General features: G+C 37.2%; 1 protein-coding gene across 6 annotated transcripts in view; it reads left to right on the top strand.

Annotated features, from left to right (window-relative positions):
* LOC124161827 (myotubularin-related protein 13) overlaps positions 1–26,131 on the top strand; it is an 89,390-nt gene that overhangs the window by 58,692 nt on the left and 4,567 nt on the right. For 3 of the 6 annotated variants that reach the window (XM_046538027.1, XM_046538028.1, XM_046538025.1), the window contains 12 exons: positions 3,755–4,058; positions 6,522–6,828; positions 8,908–9,056; positions 9,778–9,913; positions 11,225–11,413; positions 11,662–11,878; positions 11,983–12,110; positions 12,936–13,117; positions 14,978–15,125; positions 16,939–17,169; positions 20,826–20,988; positions 21,452–21,658. In XM_046538027.1, coding sequence (XP_046393983.1) covers positions 3,755–4,058; positions 6,522–6,828; positions 8,908–9,056; positions 9,778–9,913; positions 11,225–11,413; positions 11,662–11,878; positions 11,983–12,110; positions 12,936–13,117; positions 14,978–15,125; positions 16,939–17,169; positions 20,826–20,988; positions 21,452–21,658 — 2,361 coding nt within the window. The remainder of the gene's footprint in view (positions 1–3,754; positions 4,059–6,521; positions 6,829–8,907; positions 9,057–9,777; positions 9,914–11,224; positions 11,414–11,661; positions 11,879–11,982; positions 12,111–12,935; positions 13,118–14,977; positions 15,126–16,938; positions 17,170–20,825; positions 20,989–21,451; positions 21,659–26,131) is intronic. The other 3 variants (XM_046538030.1, XM_046538026.1, XM_046538029.1) reach the window with 2 other exon arrangements.

The raw sequence follows: 26,131 nt of genomic DNA, 5'->3' as shown, positions 1-26,131 counted from the left end.
AGAAGTATTCACCAGGAAAAACTTAAATCGTTTATTATTCACCTCTACGGGGAGGAGATACATCGCTATGTTTGTGAACTTGGTGCGTTGCGGAAGGAGAAGGCAAGACTTCTTTGCAGTCTTAATTTTCTCGTGAAGTGCCGTGACGAGGAAGTCATCCCAACCTTTGCCAAGATCAAGTCACCACTGAAATCGAAGAAAGTGGATCGTATCCTTCGACGGACGAGTTTTGCCTTGCTTAGAGAACGAATTCAGGACAAGAGACGAAGTCTGGATTGCAACGCAAGAAGACTGATGGACCTCCACCTACGCCTCTCTACCATTTTATCACCACTCGATTGGGAGTTTGTTGATCGTGCAACTAGTGCTTTGGGAGAATCAGTTCACAAGCAAGACACGGAAAGGCTGAATAAGAAGTTGATAAATAGATTATCTTCCGAGAAACGGCTCCCCACGACTGATCACCACCGGACAGTTGTTAACTTAACTGATGAGAGGATTGATGAAGGTACATTTTCAGTTCTTTCTAAGGGACTAAATTTCGCCCCCGCTCCAAGAAATATTCCATTTGGAGATATAATTGGAGGGGTAGAGGAAGCAATTCGGAAACTTCCCAGTGATGCAGCCGAGGAGGTAAGAAGTGATATCTCTCATGTACTTAAAAATGCAGTTCTGCCCAAAGCCAACTTTTCTAAGAATGAGAGGAATGCTCTGAATTCTTTGAGAAGAAAAACTTCAATCGTTGTTCTTCCTGCGGACAAGGGAAATGCAACCGTTCTTATGAAAAGTGATGATTACCGTGAAAAGGTTCTGGAATTACTCAGTGGCAGTACGTACAGGAGAATACCCCGAGATCCTACGGATATCATCGCCAGAAGGACCTCAAAGTTAATTAAAGAAATGAATTTGCCACCAGAGACAGCAAAGAACCTGCTACCTCAAGCACCAGTGCCTCCTAGGTTTTATGGGTTGCCCAAGATTCATAAGGAAGGAACACCGTTGAGGCCGATTGTCAGCGCAATTAACTCTCCCACATATTACGTTGCCAAATATCTTACGGGTATCCTAACACCATTCTTGGGTCTCAGTGAACACCATGTGAAAAACTCACTAGAATTTGTGAACACTCTTAAGGGTATTCGTTTAGATCCTACCGATTTGATGGTTAGTTTGGATGTGGTGTCTCTCTTCACGCGGGTCCCTCTTGTTGACACCTTGAGTCTGCTAGAGAGTAAATTCGATAAGAAGACGGTCAAACTTTTTCATCATGTGCTCACTTCCTCCTATTTTTCTTTTGAGGATATTTTTTATGAGCAAATGGATGGTGTCGCAATGGGTTCACCAATATCACCGGCTATCGCTAATTTCTTCATGGAAGATTTTGAGAGAAAAGCCCTCGATACCGCTCCCTGCCGTCCAAAATGTTTTTTCAGATATGTGGACGATTCTTTTTTAGTTTGGCCACATGGCACAGCTGCATTGCACGAATTTTTGACTCATATGAACAACCAACACCCGAGTATCACATTTACCATGGAGGTAGAAGAGAATGGGCGACTTCCTTTCCTGGACATCCTAATACATAGGAAAGAAGATGGGAGCCTAGGTCATTCCGTTTATAGGAAGCCAACGCATACTGACCTGTATCTCAACGGACAGAGCCACCACCATCCATCGCAGAAGGCCGCTGTATTATCTACCTTGGTCCATAGAGCCAAGTTAATATCAGATAATACAAGCATCTCAGCCGAGTTAGACCACCTTAAGAAAACATTTTTACGGAATGGCTATGGAAAACAAGAGATTTTTAAGGCCCTAAGCAGACTCAACATAAAACAAAAGAGTTGCCCGGATGAGCCGCCTGAAAAACCGCTATCAACAGCCTTAATCCCATATGTGTCAACCATATCTGGTAAGATCCACCGCATTCTACGACGGTATAATATCAAAACTGTCCATCTGCCACCACCTAAATTAAGGCACCGCTTGGTTAGGGTGAAAGATCCGATTGGGTTGAAGACACCAGGGGTTTATGGAATACCTTGTGAATGTGGTAAAATGTATGTGGGGGAGACAGGCCGAACGATTGAGACGAGGCTGAAAGAACACCGGAGATTTTTCAGATTAGCGCAACCAGAAAAGTCGGCCGTGGCGGAACACAGCATTAATGAAGACCATGCTATTAAATGGGACGACACCAAAATCCTTTGCCATGCTCAACGTTACTGGGACCGCGTAGTTAAGGAAGCAATAGAGATCCGCCTCAATCCCAAAAATTTCAATCGGGACACCGGTTTTCATCTAAGCACTACATGGAGACCTGTATTCAGCTGCATGAAAAACATAAGGGTTAAACGTGAAGAATTTCAAAAGACCTACAGCCAATCGGACGACACCTGAGCCGTATTGTTGTCTCCGTAAACGGTCGATCCTGTTCAGTGTGAAATTGAACTTCATTCAAGTAACACAGCCTTGAGGATGGAAGACAAGTCGTCTTCCGAAACGTCGGCTTACATAAAAGCTTTAACCTGGATGCAAACCCGAGAAACATTTGTCAGAAGTATTCACCAGGAAAAACTTAAATCGTTTATGAGAATAGCTAGGTTGCTTAACTCACGGATTACATAAAATTCTGCAATGAGGATGTCAAGGAAACATTTCATTAAAAATCATCAGCATCCTTCATTGCATCTCATGTCTCATGGTAAATTGGTGTGCATTTAGCATAGTCTAATTATTTTAACATACTATTTCATTTTCTTATGCCAATTCTTAGAATGTTTAGGAAAGCTGAAGCTTAACTCCTAGGGAGACATTCTTATTTAAATCTTTCCTTTTGATATCTGCTGCGAAAGTGCTGCTTCATTGGTGGTTTTCCTGATTCTTGATCAGCTTTAATCAATGATAAGAATTCATTGCCTTTATCTTCAACAGCTCTTGATATCTGAACGTTAAATTTGGCTCTTTTTTGTGGGTAATTATCATAGGATGAATAAATGAGGTCTTTCTTTTAATTTTATGTTCCATTGAAATTAGTGTCCGGACTTTCATGTTACGTAATCATTCAAGTTTATGGCAATGGCCAAGTTTCAACCTTGATGTATGTTGTACGAATATTTAAGCCTATATGTACTTGTTTTTATCCTTATACTTAGGCAAAGAGTTACTCATTGAAGAACGTAGTCAAGATTTGATGACTTAGCCAGTGACTTAAGTTCTGAATAATATAGTTCTGTTAAATAATGAAGTTCTGAACTTAATTCTCTTTATCCTTAAATATCTGTAAGTTAGCATATTATGCATTCCTTTTACGTTGTTTTTATAAGGAAGTCTGTTTGGATTGATTTTTCACTTAATTTGCATAATCATTTAGTTTACAGTTTAGACTGTTTGAAATTTTAAGAATATCTTATTAAATATCCCATGTATTTTGTATCCTGGAATAATAACAAAATATCGGGTATACCGGGTGGTAATGAAAATTATCTTTCATTGATTCTCCAGTTATGGAATGTTCAAGGACTAGACCGCAAATATCGTGCATGAGTTAGATATTGCACCTGTATGCTTGGAATCGTTGCCAAACCATTCACTCTCATCATCATGATCTCATGTTTGACACATTTGATTGCCTGTAGCTTAATTTTTCCTCTTTGCTGCTCGCTTTGAAAAATCATCTGCAACCCATACTATCTTTTTCCCATTTTCTGCCGTTTTTGAAAGAGAGTAAATTAAGTAATATTTGATTCCACAGCTTCCGGTGTTGACATGAGCCACTCATCAGCTCATCCCTCAGCGACAACAGCTAGCACGGAACAGGAGAAGTATCTCTCAGCCCTCGTGTCCAGCACCCCCATAGCCATGATGCGGCTCCAAGGTGCGAGTGGTGCCATAGTGATGACTGCTGGAGGGGGATGGGGCATGTCAGATAGCAGCCTTAGCATAGACTCATTGTTGCTGGCTGCTGAAGATCACCTTCACAGTGTTGCTGGCAGCACTCTTACTCCTGAATCTTCCCGCCGTACTAATCCATTCAACAAGGCAATGGGAACTCTGAGGTGAGAGGATTTTATGCCATGGATTCAGCACAAATGATTCTTGAATAGGGTGGTTTTCTTTTATGTTTTTATTGCCTAAATGGAAAAATTATTGCTCCTGGAGTACGCATTTCACGCTTATAGATTTTTAAATGATGGTATCTATTTTTCACGATTAAATGAAAAGTGAAAATTTTCAAGCGCGCGAAAACTCAGCAGCTAAGTATAAATGCTGGAAAAGCCCGTGTGACGTCATTCTGGTTCCCACTACTGCCGTGTGAGGTGACCTTGGGGCGAGGATATGTGCGCCGCTACGATGCAGGCTGCTAGGAGGTAGCGCTTGGCTTAAATAAGGATTATTAATTCCTTATCAAACAAGGGTAACTTTCCAACCATTGGTAGTTTTAAATAAACTTGATTGTTTAAATTGTAAAATTGGTAGTTTTAATAGGTGATTATGAAGAGATATTTTACTGAGCTCTGTGTTTCATGCATGCATTGGTAATCTCAAACGATGTAAAACTGCTATCTATTCGTGTAGAAACTAGGTCCCTGTGATGTTACGTGGAGCATGGGCTCCAATCTAGCCATTTTCAAATGCGGTTAAAATTGATCATTGCCATTCGTTTAAACTGGGATTTCTAAATACAAATAATTTGTATATTGTGAATACCTTAATGGTGGGTAACGAATCACAATCAATGCCTTTTGTTTTCTTTGATGAAGGAAATGACCCTATTTTGAAGAATAAAAATGCATCACTCCCTTATTAAAATTATTCCAATCACCTGCATTTTGCATTAGAGATGAAGATATTTTGGCAGTTTTAGTTAATGCATGGCAATAAATATCATTGCTCTTGAAATGCCTCAAATCATGGCTGTTGTACTGCATTTGTCTTGAAACTAGAGAATGGATTTTGTTTGTGTTTACTCATCAAGAAGTCTCAGTCATGTTTCATGGTATAAATAAAATTAGGTTGCCTGGGTAGAGGGGATTGCCTTAGTAACATTTTTTGACATGAATTTTTATCTTATAAATAAAAAAAATGGTTGTGGTTCCAATATCTTGAAGAAGAATTTAAATATGGTTAATTACTGTTTTCTGCTAATGTGTAAGTAACTGCTATCTCTGTATTTTTTCCCACAATACAAAAACTATCCATATTCTGCTTCTTACTATGGATCCATCAGACTCTATACCTGAACTCAAGTCTCACACTGAATTTTGCTGATTTGTTGCTTGGAAGCAGACCTGTAAATAAGTCAGTCTGCTCATGGAACAAGAAGGTATTTAATTCTAATGGACAGGGCATTTTTTGCTGTAATAGGGCAACAATTTTCATAGGTACATATTTTAAGTTTATTATCGAAGCTACCGACATTTTTGTCTCACCCCATTGGTGAAAATATACAACTCAGATGCGGATGATTTTGTAGAATGATAAATGGGATAATTCTTGAGGAGGATATGGTTAATAATCTATTCAGTTTTCAAAAATGAAAGCAGAAGTCCAGTTTGTATAATTGTCCTTGTAGCGTAGGAAGGCAGGGACATAAGTTCTATCGCATGAGGCCATTACCATTCCGAGATGTTGGCCTGGTTTGACAAAACGTAGCTTGTTGTCAGAGGTGCCCTAAACTGGATGAGCCAACCTTTTTAATGCCTGAAAATTTGGCATTGAAATGAGAAATGAATTGGGCATGGCTAATTGAATACGAATGCTGATTTATGATGGAATTTCTTGAGCAAATGAAATTAGTGCACAGAATTTCCGTGGTGGACTTCCTCCATAGCATAAGGCATTACAATTATCTCCATCTATATGCTGCCCTGTAAGCTGCCTCAATTGGCATGCAGCAGGAGAAATTAATTGACAGCCATTAGTCAAGATGGTGCATTTAATTGTTTCCTGGGTATGCGTGGGCCTATTCCACATTTTAAACAAGAAATTACTGTGATAAATTTTGAGGCTGAAAGTTGAAGTATAAAATAAGTTTAGGGGTTAGTTATTATTCTGGTGTGATTAGTTTGGAGATGAAATAAAGTGGAGAATGTAGTGGAAGGGTTTGAGCATATCTAGAAAGCCAGTAAAAAACATACTACCCACAGGGAAACTATGATCAAGATGCACGAATAGTAGAGGCCTTCACGTTGTAGAAATCCATCTAACTGATTTGTGAATGAAAAACTTTGCTGTTTCTACAATTTGGAACTTTATTTTCCTGACTATTTTCGATACACTGTATCATATTCATAGGACTAGCCCTATGAATATGATACAGTGTATCGAAACTAGTCAGGAAAATAAAGTTCCGAATTGTAGAAACAGCAAAGTTTTTCATTCACAAATCAGTATGATCAAGAGATTTTATTCCATTTTTTTCTCCCTAAGCCAATCTTCAGGCAAGTAGTTTATTAATGTATTGTGTTCCCTTTTAATGGTTTGATATTTATGAAGTGAAATCATTTAATTCAAAACAGCAGATCCAGTGGTGGCAAGGGCCCTAGAAGTGCATTTGGACGATGGGGCTCCTTGAAGGACAGGCGGCATAATTCCCAGAGTTCCCTCTCCCACCTCCCTCCCCCTCACCCCTCTGCCGGTGGCCCCTCCTCATCTGGACTTGGCCACATGGGCCCCCCTCCTGCCCCCAGTTCCAATGCCAATGGCATGGGCCCTGGGCGGCATGCTAACCCCAGGCTGTCATCGGACTCTGATTCGGGTACTGAGTGTGTGCAAACGTTCCAAAGGGCAGCAATGTATATATTTGGAGAGAAAGCCCAGATGAAGGTGAGTAATGGCAAAAAGTTTGATATTTTGTTTATACTTATACCAATGACTATCTTACTTACAGAACAAAATATGAAAGTGGAATCAAATCAGGATAATTGGGATGAATTAATGTGAATACAGTCAGATCTGGCTGATCCACACCGCGTAAGCCCTATGAATGTGATTACATATGCTGCTATTATCATCAAATTGAATATTCATCAATTCAAATGATAATTAGAAATGAGATTCTCTGTTTTGGATAACCTTCGAAGCCAAAATGTGCATACAGAATACTTGTAACAGATCATTTAGCCTTGACATCAGACAACATGGAGTTGGCAAAATTTAAGAAAACCTTCCCTTAAATATATGTTCTGTAGTATAGAATTACAAACTAAAGATCTTCCACTGTATCTCTATTTTGCTAGTCTTTAATGATGAAATGACGATGATTCTTGTAGTATAGCACCAACACCTCACTCTCAGAGAACAAAATTTTTAAAATGCTTCAAGACCACTGAGAAATGCATAAAATTGGAATTATTGAAGTTGACAACCATCAACAACTACATTTAGGTTGGGAATGTCTTTACATTAATTGGTATTATAATTATCTTTAAATATTATCCATAAATGGCTAATCGCATTTAATTTTACTTTCCATTTTACATGTTTTCTGAAAAGTTTTTTCCGTCCTTCTTTGGGAAGGGCTCATTAAATTGAGGAAAAAAATTGATGCATGTGACTCCTATTAGTGATTTAAAATTGTATTTTGTACTCATAGAAAGCCATTCCAATAACTACAGACTCTAAAACCACAAAAAAGGCAGGTCCTCATTCAATGTCCTTCTGCATTACGCGTTTTAAATTTTTTCCTCCCTAATAAACCTTATTTCATGATGCTGCTATAGTTGGTACCTAATGGACTCTAGTAATGCATGAGGAAGTCAGGATAATCTCTTTTATGAGAACTGGTGAAAGTCATGGAATTTCATGGTATCTAAAGAATTTCATTGCGCAGTCATATGGTCATGCTTCACCTCCTGCAGTATGCTCTGCTTATGCTGTATGGGATAGCATTAGTACCAAACTTCACCTTGAACAAGTGGTTCAGTACTTCCCAGGGTGGGTTGACTTAAAACCAGGGAGTGTTTTCCGTGTGGGTTCAGTAAAGTCCGATTTCATTTTTATTAGTTTTATTTTTATTAGTCTTCGGACCATAGCCCTCCCAAAGAAACAAGTGAGAACTTTAAAAGATGGACTGAAAATAATTGAAAATGAAGAAAAGAATCCGGGCTAGTAGCACATGAGTATTGCAATGCCTCGAATTCATCTGCTCAGGTTGTCCACTAGCACATGACAGCAGGGGTGGGGGTAGAGCGAGATACCTGGTGAAAACAAGAAGTGGGATGAAGCCGAGGATCAGGTGGGCGTGCCACTGACGATTAAGGCAACATTGTCTACGCTTTAAACATTGCCTCAATTATATTAAAAATTTAATTGTTAGAAAGGAACATTTCAAATAATAAACTATTTTTGGCCTTTGTGATCCATCTCACAACCAATCACTGCTTCGACGAAAGCGGTTGTTTTAGGCAAAGCATGCACACTGCTCTCGTAAATATGTGCACTTGAAATGGCATTTGATGGATAAGAATTTTTACATCAGACAGAAATCCATAATAGCAGTGCAAATGCCAAGTAGAGTGCATTTTTGAGCAAGGTGGCGTGTTCCTTTGGGATATTTGAAAGAGATATTAGTCGAATCAACAATATGACCTAAGTTTTTGAGAAAATATTAATATTGGTGTAATCAGCTAAAATCTTGTTTGAATCCCTAGGCAATCCAGCCAAACATCCTGCATTGGTCGTTTTCCCGCATTCATCATTTTTTTTTATCCATCCCCCTAAAAAACGATAGATCGAGGTTCCACTGTATTTAGCTATTCTTCTTGGCTCTATAGCGTGGCACATGCATATTTCATTTGTAATTTTTTTTCCACTTCTCATTTGTAACTGCATTATAAATTATCACCAGTGGCAATTTTAGTATGTACTTGAATTATTCTAATTTTCTCATTGTTCCTTACACAGGGCATGAAGTCTGAGTCCCCTGCCAAAGCTGATTTTATCCCTGTGGAGTACTTCGATGTGAGGCATACCAAAACCTCGTTCAAAAAACTTATGAGGGCCTGTATACCTAGTTCATCTGCCAGTGCGGAGCCAGAACAGAGTTTTCACAAGTGAGTGTCATTTGTTTATTCATCTTCTCTAGTATGTATATTCATTTGCTTCACTTGCAGTTGGGCAATCACATTACTGCCTCTGGCTCTGCAACAGCACACTCTGGAGTTGCTGAAAACTACACTACCTGTGATTTTGTACTTAGATAAGGTGTAGCCCTTAATGAATTGTATCATAATTTTTTCACTTTTGGGGTAGGTTACGTACCTCAAAAATTTTTAATGACTCAGCTGACACATGCTATCATTCTCTTATTTCATTGAGCACAATCTTTTAGGGCACATTTTTCCAATTCTACATTAGAGAGCATTATTATAATTATCAACAATAGAGTCAGCTAACCAAATCTCTATTAACTTATCAATTAAGTGTGTACTCAACATTGCTTTGGAGAACAAGAGGTATGAGTGTCTGAAGACTTAAAAGCGAATTTTCCGAATAGAATGCAGGTTATAGGAGAACTGCTTTCACAGTAATTTTCAGTGTGGAGGATATTTTATAATCGCATCCATTTTCTGTGGAATTCCCAATTAAAAGAATTTTTCACAAGTCTTTGGTGCAATATTATCATCAATAACTGGAGGCACTGAACATGGTTTCAAGAATTAAGGGATTTGGAATTCGATCCTTTGAAGGACTCAATTCTGTCATATTTTAGGCCTAGAATTGGAGAACTGTCTCGTGTAATCATTGATATACTCTTTTATTCATTTTATTTAGGCTTATTGAAAGCTCAGAATGGCTTCAACAACTGCAGAATATAATGCAACTGGCGGGTGCTGCGGTTGATTTACTTGATGTCCAGGGCTCATCTGTGATGATATGTCTTGAGGAGGGGTCAGATATAACATGTCAGGTAAGAAATATAATTTTTTCAATAGATACACTTATAATATTGAAGGTAATTGTAAATTGCAATTCAAGGATAAGATTCCATAGATTTTGTGGTGGTGAAACAATGAAATGCATTCTTAAAAAATTGCTAGTATGATCACAAATGATACACGTTAGTCAGAGAATCCAGATATCATAATTTAATACTTTGTTTTAGGAAGATAAAAAATCAAGTACCGCATTTCTCCGATTATAGTCCCCCTCTGAATATAGCCCCCCCCCCCCCTAATTTTGAGGCTTCATTTTCGGGAAAAGTAAAAAAAATACGTTTGAATATAGTCCCCCCCCTTTACTTTTACCACAGGCTTTTTTGGAAAAAAAAGGGGGGACTATATTCAGACACATACGGTATGTGTTTTTCACAAATTTAATTATTTTTTATAAAAAAGATCTTTGAAAAGAGGTTTCCTTATGAAAATTATATGCACAAAACTAATGGGATAATTAGGCATGTTGCTGAATCATTAGATGTACTTACTTTTAAGCCTTTCTTCTTGTGTGGTAATGCGGAAATGAAGGACTCAATTAAAAATTATTAATGTTTCTTTCAAGAAATGTTAATGCATGGGGTAAGGGAATATTACAAGATGGATTTTAATTGTCTTTAATAGCCATTTGCAGATTTGCTTTAATGTCATATGGCTGATGAATAGTACAATCTTTTTTTTAGATGATATCTTAAAACTTTTGTCCAGAGGCATTAAAGTATACTGAATATTGTCCATTTCTTCCTCAATAATCAATTCTGCATTGGGAGTTGTGTAAGTAATATGGGATGATTTTCTCCTCTATCTAAAGAAGGAAGCTGGAACACCTGTGAAACTGCCATCGCTGAATTTGCCAATGCGAATAATATGCTCAAAAACTAGCATAGTACTTTTTTCTCGTCAATTTTGATAGAGTAGAAGATAGCTAAATTAAGAGACCCATGTTATTTCGAATGTTTGATCCAAAACCTACTTCTCAAGCCATTTGTGGTTAAAAAAAACCAACATCCTTAACCCTTCTACAGTTAAGTTGATGACGTTACACAATCCCACTGAGTGGGTCATCGCCTCACAGTTTCTCAACTTTGGGTATCTAATCTCTCAACCACTTCCATTCGGAGAACAATATATTTTACTACTGATCTTAAATGATTAACCATAGGAAGGAAGAGATGATCATGAATTTATTGTTATTAATATGCCCAGTAATGGAGTCGAAACCAGCTTTCTTGGATATAATGCTCCTCTTGTGAATTAATCATTTGTCACTGTGTGTTCATTTTCAGATATCCTCCGTGGCCCAGCTATGTCTTGATCCACACTACCGCACCATAGATGGTTTCAGAGTCCTTGTCGAGAAAGAGTGGTTAGCATTTGGTCATAGATTTTCACGTCGCAGCAACCTTACTGCCCCATCCTCACAAACGAGTGCATTCGCTCCTACTTTCCTTCAGTTCCTAGATGTCGTTCATCAAGTGAGTACCCATTTATTATTATCAATCATCTGAGTAATAACTGAAATATGTACCTCATCATCTAAATGTAAAATTGTTTCATCAGAGTGAAAAGATCTGCTCTGAGACATCTCCAAATTACCTTTGAACTGTAAATATTCCTGTTGGTGGTGACCCATTCTCTGTAATCGCAATCTTCTTTGGAGACCATGAATGAATATTAATTCTTATATTGGCTCTAATTTATATTTTTTGTCTCCTTCATTTAGATCCACAAGCAGTTTCCTCTGGCATTTGAGTTCAATGATACTTACCTCAGGTTCCTGGCGTACCATTATGTATCCTGTCGGTTCCGAACATTTTTATTGGATTCAGAATTAGAAAGGGTTGAGAGTGGTATTGCTGCGATTGATGACAAAAAGGGATCTTTATCTTCCCATCACAAAGGTGTGGAGACTGGGTCTGATGATGAAGGAGTCTATCCAGGTCAGTGCTGATGACCTTATGTATGATAGTAACATAGTGAGATTATGATATTTTTTTTAGTGAAGTCGTAATCAATGCAAAAAAAAAATTCTAATTTCATTCAGGTGGCCGCCTTGCTGGTACAAATATGGGCCAACACCTTGGTCAGTCTGTCTTCGATTACATTGAGAAGCAGCATGCCCGATCTCCTGTGTTTTATAACTTCATGTATACACCTGATAGTGAACATCCTGTAAGTCTATATTAGTAATTTGTTTGCCTTCAACATCACCCTTTAGTATTTACACTATTAAAATTCAGCATTTATTTGATTCTGTTTTCTGTTAATCATATGCTGAAGGATGATCATTGGTGGTGATTCAGTTATCCAATTCACTTATTTGCAGAGGGTATTATGTCTTGTATTCCTCATACCTCCGACTAAACTGCCTGTTTGGTGAATTAGCAGATGAGTGACTGAAGGTTGCCATTGCTAGTTGAGATGCATAAAATAAATGCCATCAGCAAGTATATTTTAAGTAGGATCCTCTAAGAAAAGAAGTAAATAGCTATTGAAAATTGCAAAATGTGTTCCCTTATTTGTGCACTAAGGACAACCAAAAAAATTGGACTTTCTGTTACTGGTAGAAAATGGTATTTAAAGTCTGTAAAATTCTAAAGCCACCCTAGGCAGTTCTTGTCTCAGCATCGAAAAAACATGAATTACTGCCTTGATATTGATCATCTGAGGGAAGGTGTTTGTGGAGCATAAAACACGGTTGGAATTTTTGAGGAGTTTGAAAATATTCTAATGTTGGTTATAGAAATTTGAGTCATTTAAATTTTTCAATAATCTTTACTTCATTTTGGCCATACTGTAGAAGTTTTTCATGTTAGCAAACTATTAAAACCACCCATAAAAATCTTTTCTATTTTACCGTCTGCTATCACCCATTTAAATACATATATTTGCAGAGTAACTAATCACATACACCATTGTTACAAAGGTAATCAGGAACTTTAAGCAAAGGCATTTCTGTGTGTGCTAAATTTGCCTCTCTTTTTTGTCATGTGGTAGGTTTTACGACCTCAATCTCACCTGTCTAACTTGGAAGTGTGGGAATACTATTTAGGAGAGGAGATGTCACATGGACCAAATTACGATTTTGAAGTCATTCAAATGGACTCACAGCAAGAGGAAGAAGCAGAGGCAGCTGATGGTGTTACAAGGAAAACAGCGAGGAGGGTCGTCACCCTGGGGTCAGTGCATGTGTCTAAAATGTCATTTTTAATTTTTCTTTATCAATCAGTAATCCAAGGGTTACAAAACACTTTGTTTAATGAGTGGCTTTGTATGCAATCATGTGTTATTTACACCTATGGTGAAATTTTCAATGAAAAAAATGGTATGGCTTAGCTGGGATGCCAACCAGGATCTCTCAATAGGGTGGTTTCCTTTATAAAAGAAAACAAAAGGCATTGATTAATGTTAATGGTCAATTTTAACCTCACTTGAAAAATGCCAGATTGGCACCCATGCAATGCCACCCACGTGGCGTCACAGGGACCTAGATGCTATACGAATAGTCAGGCGGTATCGAAAGTCAAGGTTATTAATCAATAATTTTCTGCAAGTGAAAAGTTCTCAATACCGTATTTGATGGCATATAAGATGCACCCTTATTTAGAAGGCCACACACAACGAAAAAATGTTTCAATAGTCCACGTGACGGTGCGGTTCCACATTAACTTAAAATGTTCTTAAATTAACTTTTAGTTCTCATGTTTTGCAATAGCCAAATGAACAATCATTGAATGCAAATACCAAACATAGTTATATTTAGGAAAATTAACAAACAGCAAGCTATTTTGAACATGATGTGTAAATTTAAGTTGTGAATAACTGAATGGACGGCAAGCAATCGAATATGATACAAAATAAAGCAGAAACAACAAAAAACACAGGTTCAAGGATAAGGTTGCCTATCATGTATTTAGACTTTAATCACTTTCAAAATCATAAAAATCCTTTCCACTATCATCATCATGGAAAACAAGAATATCGCTATATTTTTTTTTTTAGCAGTCTTCAGTTGATCTTCCTGCAGTCGCCTAGTATGCATCGTTTTTTCGGAAGGTGGTGGACCAAAATACCTTGCTGCTGCTCTGTTTCCGTGCACTTTGGCATAGTTTAACACTCCTAGTTTATACTGAATTGTATAGCTTAATTTCTTGTTTCCTCTACTCATATTTTCCTGGGTATTTTTTTAAACAAAGGCATCAATACCGGCTCGTTTATTCAGAGTAGCACTGATACAGACACGTGTGTCGGCTGAGTGTCTGGCGTCATACGTTGAATGAGTAGTACAATGTTGTACTCTGTGCTACTCCCTGCTTCTCCACACCAAGGGCGGAGCGAGCTTCACTAGTTTTGTTTACTTTTTGACTGGAACGGTGCATTGTAGGAAGGAAACAATCCCAGTTCTCTCTTTTGAGCTATATTTTTGTTGACAAAAATTTAGTTAAACCTGATAAAATAATTATGGCAGATGTAGAAAAAGTTATGTGTGTTTAGACCTTTATCAGGGCTAAAAATAGCATTCATTATTGAAAGTTATCCTGTGTCCTTCACGTATAAGATGCAGGTAACTTTTTTGAGACCAAATTTTGGAAAAAAAGTGTCTTATATGCCGTCAAATGCGGTAATTATTAGTTTGAATAATTAATATGGATTTTATTGGTAGTATGTCTCCCTAAATATTATTGTGTTGGGATATTTCTAAGGCTTTTGATTTTTTATTCGGTATACTGAATTCAAATAACTGTGGAAACAAAGAATCACTGGAGAAAGTCTCTGCTGAAATGATTTGTTTGTCCCTACAAGTTTACATTTATTTTATCCTTCCCTCTGCGTATTTTCAGTACTCGAGTTTTCTCTTGCCCCAATTTAGGGATTCATTCTTAGAGATTTAATGTATCTCTGGGAAATCTTGAATTTTCTTTAACTTGAGCATTTTTTTCGACGTTACTAGTCATTTTAAAATCCTTTTTATTACTTGATGTTTACGTACAAGTATATGCTTTTGGAAAACAAATGATGTGAATATTTTTTATTTACAGATATGATGGAGTGTCTCAATCTATACCAGATGCTTTCACTCACCTTTTAGAAGAAATACATAGGCTGGAAACAGACCTTGGTCACCTCCCCCAGAAGTGGAATGTGCTTTGGGATAAATTAGAGCTACCGACTTCTGATTCCCTAACGGTATGGTTGTGTCTTGACTGTCTGCATGTTTAGTTTGTTTAGTCCTAAACATGAGCTGATTTTATTTGTGTGAAAGGTTGAGTTATAAATTGTGCTCTGGGAACAGGGTCAGATTTACCGTAAGGCAAAATAGGCAGGTGCCTAGGGGCATCGCAGCCCAAGATCGTCTGTCACCTCATCCAAGTGGCTATGCTTTACCATAAAAATCGGGGAGGGGGGGCTGAATGGAGAGGTGCCTATAGCGTAACTTTGGGTAAATCTGGCCCTGTCTGGGAATATTTTACTGCCCCATGAATTTGCATGATCCTGAATCACTTTGATACCACATCTCATTGAGGAACCAATTGCTAAGAAAATTCCTCAAATGTAAATTTAGCCAAGGGTAATGTTTGTGCTTTTCAATATGTTTTGGCATGATGCCTCATTTTAGTATACACAATGAATTCTTTATTTTTAATCCATTGTTATTTTTTATTTTCTATCTGGTTGCCAAATTAATGTACCGTAAACTCTCGATTATTCTAAGTCAGAGGGACCGGAAAATTGGCACTTTGTTGTATCTAATTTCGTAATTTCAAACCTTTTAATAAGTCGCGAAAAAATGTTTGCTTATGTTCCCACAACCCTTTTTTTGCCTTTAGTGGCCTTTTTTTTTAACATTTTCGGTGGTTATTTACACTAGAATTTAAAAATAGCTCTTTGTTATTGATTTTATGTTGTGAAACAGCATTAAAAAATCATTCAACCTTAAACTTCCCATTTCATTCCCATGAGTCATGGTTGCCTTATTAGAAAACCATGAGAGCATTTTTATCAAAATTTGATTTTGTCGAGGAAATGATAGTATGTGCATGTTTAGAAATGTATTTATATCAAATTATTATATTTTATTTATTTATTTTGCTATTGTTAAGCTTGTGTTCCACGCATTTTTACAGAATGCTCTCTTTTGATTTTGTTGTTTGGAAGTTGTAGATGCAAGTCTCTATGTTTTTGTCTATTCAAAGTGTTTTGTGCCCTGTAGGCTGTCACTCATGTTGACGTTGTGGTCCAAAGTTGTATTCTCATTGCATATGCTTACTCTACTTCATTTTACCTTCATCTGCTGCATGTTAGTCATCTTCCAGTCTGTTTTTGTCCCATTGGAAACGTTTCTGGGGTGTTTCAAAGTATATGGATATGTTTTCTCAAGTAATGCTGCTGTGATTATCATCTACTTAATCTTTCATGTTTCAATCTCTCCCTTTTAATTAATTGCCCTATTATTGTTGGAAGAAATTTGTGTTGTAATGTATTGTAGCTCTTCCTTGCTGTATGGTAGGAGTAAAAATGATAAAGTTCTCTGGAGCAATATTTCTGGTATCATGGTCATATAGGCTTTAGACAGGTCAATAGTGACATGAGCAATGAAAGTATGCTGGCATATGATGAATCATGCTGTCAATTGTTGTAGTTACTCCCCATCTTTAGTATCTTGAATTAACAAGCATTGAAGCATTACATTTTTTGCTTGAGAAACTTCTTTTCATTTAATTGAAGCTGATATGTTTGTTGCCTTGTTGGTGAAAATTGTCTTGTGTCACTTGAAAAATAATATTTTTATGTGTTGAAGTTATAATTTATTAATTAATAATCAGTGCTATTAAATTCATTTTGAAAGGCTCATGCATTTTTGTTGAGTAATGTTGAAAGTTCATGCTGTGTAAGAAAGTCCATTTTCAAAGAATGTTACTTAAGTGACTCAGTAGCCCACGCTATTGAGAAAAGTGCTCCAGGGAACCTGCTTTATAAAGGTTCTCGCTTTGCTTGCCAGCGACATTCCTCCTTCACCACGCAACTCGTCCGTTGGCATGGTCGTCTGCTGCACAAGCGATCCACACTAGAGATATTGATGCGTGGGAAGATGGTGGGTGCAGCAGAGGCTGCATCGTCAGCTGCTGCCACCGCTCACGTCCTGTCCCATCCTCACCGCTTCGAGCGCTACAACTACACCACACCCACATACTGTGACTTGTGTACGAGCCTTCTTTGGGGGCCAGTCAAGGTACGTCTTGACTCCCAACCATTTCACCTTACCCCAACCACCTCACCTTTCCCCTTCGTGTTTCACTGCCACATCACTAGAGCTACGGAAAAATCTCAGTTTTGGATTTTTTACAAATGCAATTTCATTTCTCTTTTGTGGTGCATAGCATTAAATGCTTATTTATGCAATATAATCAAGTTTTCTGTATTTCGATAATAATTTTTCATATTATGTGTGAATTAGTCAGGTAACAGTCTACAATTGGGCAGAAGGACGCACTTCGTTTGGGAAAGTGACTGGCTTGACTTATGACATTAGGTTTCAGGAAGAGCCAATGATGTAATGTACACCTTGGAAACAGGCAACTTGAATTTCATGCAAGGTTTTAGTGAATAAATGCTTCAAAAGCCATATTTTAATTTCACGTCTCTAGCAAATGCAAAATTGTTGCTGTATTTCCGTATCTCTGCCAACTATTGCTTTCTCCAGAACACATCTCATTGATTCACAATGCATATATGCTGCTACATGGTTCACTGCATCTGTGAAGTCCTTATTTTGCAGTTTATACATTTTTTTGTGTGAACCTTGAAGTTTGTCAATGTTGGGCGCACACATTTTTCATTTCTTACAGAATGTTTTGTGAAATATTAAGTGCCCTGGGGGAAGAGTTTTGTACTTTGTTGGAAGTTAAGGAAAGAGAAGTAACTGTGTTAACAAGTGTATATAATTGTCAGTGCCTCTATGTAAAACATCCTAATCCTTATTTTCATCATCAAATAAGTGGTATCATAATATTCAGCTATGTATTTACTTTTATTTTTTAATATTGACATTTATTCTTAAAGAAATGAACATTTTACATATTTATTTTGTTGAAACCTTCCAGGAAGTGATTTCAGAGTATGTAGATATTACTCCTCACACCATAAATATACAGTAATTATACTTTCATTATAAGGATCTTGCAAAAAGATGAAAGATGAAAAATTTGTCTGAATTTTTTTAAAATGACACACATGAGTGCAATTTTCAATGATCAGGCAACGATCAACAATTTTTTTTTTAACTAGAAATTTTTACCCATATCGTGCGACTCCTCTCATGAGACTCAACTTTTGCAAATAACACTTTAAGTAGAGCCATTTATGTATTAATATTTTTAATCATAAATTTATTGAAATAAAACAAAAACACCAAATATGCCACATTTGAAATTGTAGTTTTAAAGCATAAAATATTCCTACAAAAAACCCCCTCTATCAATTATCAAATGTAGGGGTATCAAAATGGCACTCTATGACATTCTAGGGTGTTCGGATTTTTCTGGCATTTATGTGTTAAAAGCCAACGGATTTAAAGTCTTGTTTTACAAAAAGTGAAACTGATAATGAACATACACTAGGAAATGGTAGGGTGATAACATTGCTACAAATATGCTAAGAGGGTGCATCATAAGGTTTTCTTACCATTATTTTTATTGCATGTTTTCATGGGATAAAAATCTTGGAGACACTATATGATGATTCCCATCAAATTTTGTGGAGTGACCCATGCTTTTCAGCTTTTACTGTGAGACATTTACTTTGTCACTCCAAAGTGAGCTTGCCCTTTCTACATTGTAGCCTTTGAAGAGTAGAATTTGAATGCATAATTATAGATAGGGCTTAAATCCTGTGTTGAAGAGCTATTTGCAGCTTTTTAATTACGGTCCCGCTTCAAATAATACGTAAGCATATTTAAGTATTGTAGCCTTTCATCATAAGCTAGACAATTTTAATAAAATTGTTTAAAGGTGTTTTCATTTAGGCTGGATGAATGTGTTTTTTGCCTCTTGACCCATTTGTGCTTATTTTAACTTGGTGGTGCTCATTTAGATGATTTAAGTATCCTTTGATTGATTTTATGCCTAAAGATTTAGATTGGAAAATTTGATAGCAAAGATCAGTATTACTGTAGGTAGATAATATTAGCTAAAAGGTGTATCATTAGTTTGGCTTGTCGTTCAGAATCATCAGTACGTACTTATGCATTTATATTTCTTTAGCTCCTACTTTAATGAAGTGCAAAAATGTCATCAACAAAAAATCATTTGATATGTCAGGAACTCAAACCTGAATCTCTGCATTGGGCTCCAGGTGCACTGCAAGCTACAGATGCATCTTTTTTCTCTGTACAAAGTTTCATTGGCTTTAGAGGACAAGGTGGTGGTAGGCATACAATGCTACAAGACAGCACTTGAGTAATCCTACTTTTGTCATGATTTTAAGTGCGTCAGCTGACGTCATAACCTAACATAAGTGGCAAAGAAAGTGTTCAGGTTGAGAAAAATGATGGTATTAAAGTAAAAAGGTATGTTTAGGTGCTTTGTTTTATTTGAACTAGTGGGGGACAGATAATAATCCAACAGATGTTATTCCATAAATTCTAACTTACCAATTGCCCAGTATTCAATTTACATAATATCAATGGTATGTGAAGTGTATTTTTAATTGAAGTGTTGAAGGGATACCCATGTGTGAAGTAGTTTTTCTAATTCAGAAAGCATGTTATGTTTTTAGTCAATCATGTTCAATATCTCATGGCCATAATTTAATTGGATCTTGGGGGACTGAATTTAGGTTATTTTGTCAATATTGCTGCAGTTTAATGTGCATTTTTAAATCTTCATTTTTCCATTTGGACATACATATTTTTGTCCTGAGGAGTGATCTTATTGCTTCCTGATACATGTATGGGAGTTATATGTAGCTTGTAGTGTAGGCATTCAATCTTAAGTTTGACAAAATTCCAAAGTCGTGTCTCAACCACCTTGATATAAGATTTGAGATCCCATTCCATAGATATTTGAGCTAGCCCACCAATTGTGAGCATAATGTGCAAGACTCAATGTAAAACCTCGTATGATATTAGGAGGTGAGAAGCTTAGGGGTACAAGTGATTTTTGTCTAAACAGAGTAAGGTACAGAAATTGATAGAGGAAATGTACAAAAACTTGGTGGCCAATTAATACGAGTTAGACTCTGTTCTGTGTTGACTGGTTCTGTTTGATGTCGTTTGTTTTCTTTACCAATTATCAGCACCCAACTCTGTTTAGAACAGAAAATTACATGTACCCCTTGACTTCTCACCTTCTCGTATGTAAATTTGATTCCCTGCTGCAGGAAAACTTAATGTGAGGGCAGAATGTAGCAAAAGCCTTGGTGGGCTTTACAATGTCAGAGACTAGAAAACAGCCACTATCCCAGAGATAGAAGATGTGGTAGAGGTAAGAGAGAATGGGTAGAATCAAAGATTAGGGGAAGATATGAAAGGAATTGGGAGAATTATTGAAGGACTGACTGATGGGCAATCTGCTGAAGTTGTTTAAAATTAGTTAATTTCCATTCTACTGTGTAACTAAAATTTCAGTCTCGAAGAGTTAATAAAAAATGACATTCCTTTCACCAACCAATGATTATGTGCTCTTTTGAGCAAAGGTTTTTAAATGATTGATAAAAGTACATACATATTAATAAAAACTTGCCATTAGAAATATTCTGCACTTGGTTTGAAGACCAAATTTAATTGGTGTGAGGAATAATATCCTTAACCTTTTCCATTTTGTCCAAGTACAGTTTATTTTTATAGTTGAATTTCCTTTCCTGGGAATATTAATTAATTCCACATTTCAGACCGGCATGAGGTGTATGGATTGTGGTTATAGCTGCCATGAAAAGTGCATGGAAAATGTTCCAAAGAATTGCACCAAATACAAAGCAGTCTCAGGTGATGGAACATTAACAGCTCAGACAATGACTGGAAGAACAGCTGGAGATTCTGGATCTGTGGGTTCAGGTATGTTTTGATCGTTTCATGGACAATTGTATTGAAGCCTATGCAATTGACCCTTGAATTTTCAATTTATTGCCATGTTTTAATGAGAAAGAATTACCCACTTGTCACCATTATCCTTCAGACACATAGGTCTTTTGTCTAGTAATTTGTGAAAAATTTGTATGTTTTTCATTTGCCTTAAGTGTATCATATAATGGATCTAGTCCCTTGTTGTGGTCATAGCATTAGACTTCGACGTTTTGGATGGAAGCTTGAAATCTAACTTTGATATAAAAATGTGGGTAACTGAGCAGAAACACAAATTAGGCCTCTAAAAGCACTTTTAGAGGCCTAATTTGTGTTTCTCCTGTTCTTATAATTATGGACTATTTTTGGTGATTTAGTTTTAATGTCTATGAGTTGCTGTTGCTCTAGATAGTATTGGAAGTATTTATTGACTGTATTTACAAAATTTTGTCTTCAGGTGTCAATACAATGCAGACCTCCAGTCAGCAATATTATGATCAGTTTTCTTCTAATGTTGCTGAGAACAGAACTCATGAAGGCTACCTTTACAAAAGGGGTGCCTTGCTCAAAGGATGGAAGCAAAGATGGTTTGTTCTTGATTCTATCAAGCACCAGCTGAGATACTATGATGCTATGGAGGACTCTCACTGTAAAGGTTTCATTGGTCAGTATTTTCAAGTTGTGTACTTGTTGTATAGTCCAGTATTTTCGCTATTTGTCAACTCCATCTATCTTATATCCTCTATTCTATCAAGATCTAATCTTTTGATTTAATTTTATAAATTTGGTTGGCGAAAAGAAATTTGTGGGCCATTATGGTTCCTAGATCTTTTAAGGATGACTCACGATTAAGGGGTATTGAATCAATTGTATAATCATACTGAAATGGAGTTTTCTTAGCAGATACTGTCATTATTGGAAGCTATGTTGATCAGGGGAGAGAAATGGGGAAGTGAAGTAATAAAATTGGTTCAGGATGATCCTTTCACAGATCCAGGAAAGAACAGGTATTAGAAAAATGGGGCAATGGTTAGAGACTTAATTTTTTGAGCCATATTTATGTACAGTGGAACCTCGTTAAAGCGAGTACGGGCTATAGCGACACCCCCGCTATTACGAGAGATAGCCGATGCACCGTCAATTGACCCTATAATAAGCGGGTTAAAAAATTCGTTTTTACGAGACCCTTTCGGTGTTGGCTCTCGCCATAGCGAGGGTTTCACCGCCGGAAGACTTTCATCAAGACTCCTTTGCCTCTGTAATTGCTAGCGATCTGTTAGAAACGAAGTTAATGGAGTGCTCAGTCTCAAATTTATGTGGTAAACTGTCGTTCAATAAATATAATGATTGACGAAACAATGCTTTGCATGATTTTTATTCAGTATAAATTGCTTGATTAGTTAGTCGTTATTTGAGTAAGGAAATTTAGTGATGCAAAAAAACATCGCCTTTCGGCTGGATTTATGCTTACGTTTATCAGATAGATGTTTATCTGTCGCCACACCACTCCTGTTCCTGTATATCTGTTCGCAACGGGTATATTGGCTATTATTTGCTCCACCTCCGGTAAAGCGACAATTCGATATAGCGAGTGTTTATTAGTGCACCGTGGGGTGTCGTTATATCGAGGTTGCACTGTATAATATGGGACTGAGACCATCTCAGTCAGGCAAGGGGCAGATGGGGATTAGGGTGGGCCGAAAAAAGGTTTTTTTTCCTGATCAAATTTGCCCTATGCGGGAAAGTTGCGAAATGATATAAGGATCTCGCACACAAATTTTTTTTCAAATCGGATAATATTAACCACTGCCGCCCGAGCTCTAAAGTTTAAAATTTTGCGAAAAATCAGGCTGATTTCAGAATCAAACGGCTATTAAGACAAATTTTATGAAAATATGGGATAATGGATAATATCAAAGAGTGGATACATGTTTATAGTTTATGAAAATGAAATTTGAAGTTTTTTTGACAAAATCTATGGTTAAAAAAATGTCTATGAATTAACAACAAAATTAGAGTATAGACCACCCGCACAACACAACTCATTTTTTCCTACATTTCTAAAACTCCATTTTGGGGGCTAAATTGCAGGTAAAATAATATTTATTTCGATTGAATTTCATTTCTTATCAAATAAGTCATCATATGGTAGCAAATAATCCCACAAAAAGTATTAATAAGGTAAATTATTTGAAATTAACATCAATCATAATGACGAATAACGTACCTGTGGAGCTATTTTCAACAAGAAATTCAGCCAAGGCTGAGAAAAAACAGAACCTGAACACCAAGCATTTCACTAAGTAGCTCTCTGCTAGTTTCGTAAAGAAACTACCCAGAACTCACCACGAGGAAGAGGCTACCATCGAGTTCCACCCGTGTTCCCCCAACCAACCTTCCAAAGGGATACGGAAGGATTGACGCAATGGTTAAAATAGAGGAAAAGCGTACCAGTGTGGAGTGGAGTGCGTGATATTTGTTGCACCCGAAAATTTCATGGGTTATGATTTGCCCACTTATGAAGAGATGATGAAAATGTTTTTGTACTCTTGGTACATTGAAGAAGAAGAATAAAGTTAAAATACCATTATTTCTCTGCCGGGAATCGCGGAGACAGTGGCTTATGCCATTGAAGGCATTTGGCATAGATCCTCCATCCCAGTTGTTGGATATAGGCAAATTGTTTGACAAATTATTCAATATCATGGAAATAATCGCAATATTCTTCGATCTGTCAACAAGAATGCTTTCATTGATCTGAAGCAAGACTTCCTTCGTCACGCATGTCAGCTTTTTGATGTTGTGGCATGTAAATTGCTTTAGTGAGACTGATTCTGTTTGTGATATTCTTTCGAAAATGCCTTGTTTAGAATGGGAATTCTCTAAGGACAGAGAAGTGGCAGGAAAATGAAGATAGGCGCCATCGATGTGCAGAAGACCAAAAATAGGAATACGAGGCTTTGCAGGTTGGAAAGAAAAAAGGAACACCCGAATGTTCCACCCTATTTTGTCATAACACTTCAGTTCGGAAGACTCAGGTGATGAAATGACATTGAACGGAGAGTTATGTAATGCAAGTGAAGGAGAGGATTTCATGGAAAAAGGTTAGTGTAAGTAATTTGAAATTGGCAAGATTTGCATCATCCTGTGAATAATTCTGCATATCAAACCATACCTCTGCAACACTTGCATCTGCGCACCTGATAGATATCGGGTTGGTTACTCAATGAGTCAGTGTACTATTTGTTGACAAGAACAAAGTTAGAAGGGAAAGAGAAAGATTGCGCACGTGTCTTCGGAGGAATGTGGGAACTGTTAAACTGCAAGCGCTTTACTTCGACGAGAGGAAAGATTCTGCTTTCGTTTATAGTCAATCAAAGTGAAAAACAATAGGTGAGGAGCATGTAACTCTCGTTCAAGAGCCCGGTTCACGCTACTTATGGCGTGTCACCCCATGTGTCGGCAAAGCTATTGGCCTCTAAGATTCCGTCACGAATTTTCTAGGGGAGGAAATGATCATTACCGATGGACTCCAAACAATTGTGTGCGATGGAACTGAGGTTAACACCGGAAGCCAAGCCGGAGTAATCAGGAGAATGGAAATGGCCCTAAGAAGACCTTTGCATTGGTTTGTTTGCCTGCTTCATTGCAATGAACTATCGTTCAGCACCGTCAAAAGAACTGATGACCCTGGCAAAATTTGTTATCGAAGTTTACGCTCCAATGCGGTTTTCAATAAAATTGAGACAATATTGAACAGAAGGCCCTAAGCATAATATGAACATGATTCATCTTATGAAATATATAGATAGAGACATCAAATTACGCCGCTACTCTATGATTCAGGGAAATGTAATTCTGCTTGCATTGTTAGCCGATGAACGCAGACAAATTCGTGCAATGGGCATCACAAATACATTGAAATCGAAAGAAACTCAGCAGGAGGAATCGAGGAAATTCGAATTTTCCAAAGCTAACCTTCGATGGAGTGAAGAGTTCTCGGGATCGCCACCGGGTTAGGAACTCCATATCTGCCGACGTTTCGATGTCCGACTCGGTCATCGTCCTCAATGCTGTGAATGAACACTTCACAGCCCTGGTGGCGATCCCGAGAACTCTTCACTCAGTCCATTCGCCGGGAAGGCACAAAATCTTTCTAAACTTCGATGCTCAAAATTATATTGAATTGGTTGACTGGGAACCAAATGGGGTAAATCGACCACCAATAGTAGCTGGGATGACAACCAAAAACTTGGAAGACCTTGTTACGGAAAGATCTGTATTAGAAGTACCTTTTCCCTGCCATACACAAGCAGTTGAAAGGATGGCACAAATGATAATGTTAGCATCAAAAACCGTGTGCAGTATAGAACGCAGGCATGGATGGGCATTATCGTGCATAAGAGACGGAGAAATTCAGCCGAAATTTGAAAAAAATCACGAAATAATTTTTCAGAGCAATTGATGTGCTTTCACAATCGTGTCCTTCGGAAGGTTGGCTGGGGGGGACACGGGTGGAACTCGATGGTAGCCTCTTCCTCGTGGTGAGTTCTGGGTAGTTTCTTTACGAAACTAGCAGAGAGCTACTTAGTGAAATGCTTGGTGTTCAGGTTCTGTTTTTTCTCAGCCTTGGCTGAATTTCTTGTTGAAAATAGCTCCACAGGTACGTTATTCGTCATTATGATTGATGTTAATTTCAAATAATTTACCTTATTAATACTTTTTGTGGGATTATTTGCTACCATATGATGACTTATTTGATAAGAAATGAAATTCAATCGAAATAAATATTATTTTACCTGCAATTTAGCCCCCAAAATGGAGTTTTAGAAATGTAGGAAAAAATGAGTTGTGTTGTGCGGGTGGTCTATACTCTAATTTTGTTGTTAATTCATAGACATTTTTTTAACCATAGATTTTGTCAAAAAAACTTCAAATTTCATTTTCATAAACTATAAACATGTATCCACTCTTTGATATTATCCATTATCCCATATTTTCATAAAATTTGTCTTAATAGCCGTTTGATTCTGAAATCAGCCTGATTTTTCGCAAAATTTTAAACTTTAGAGCTCGGGCGGCAGTGGTTAATATTATCCGATTTGAAAAAAAATTTGTGTGCGAGATCCTTATATCA

Source organism: Ischnura elegans, chromosome 7 (assembly GCF_921293095.1).
Source record: "Ischnura elegans chromosome 7, ioIscEleg1.1, whole genome shotgun sequence".
NCBI lineage: Eukaryota > Metazoa > Arthropoda > Insecta > Odonata > Coenagrionidae > Ischnura > Ischnura elegans.
Note: the sequence above shows the minus strand (reverse complement) of the source record. Positions and strands in the feature narration are given on the sequence as shown.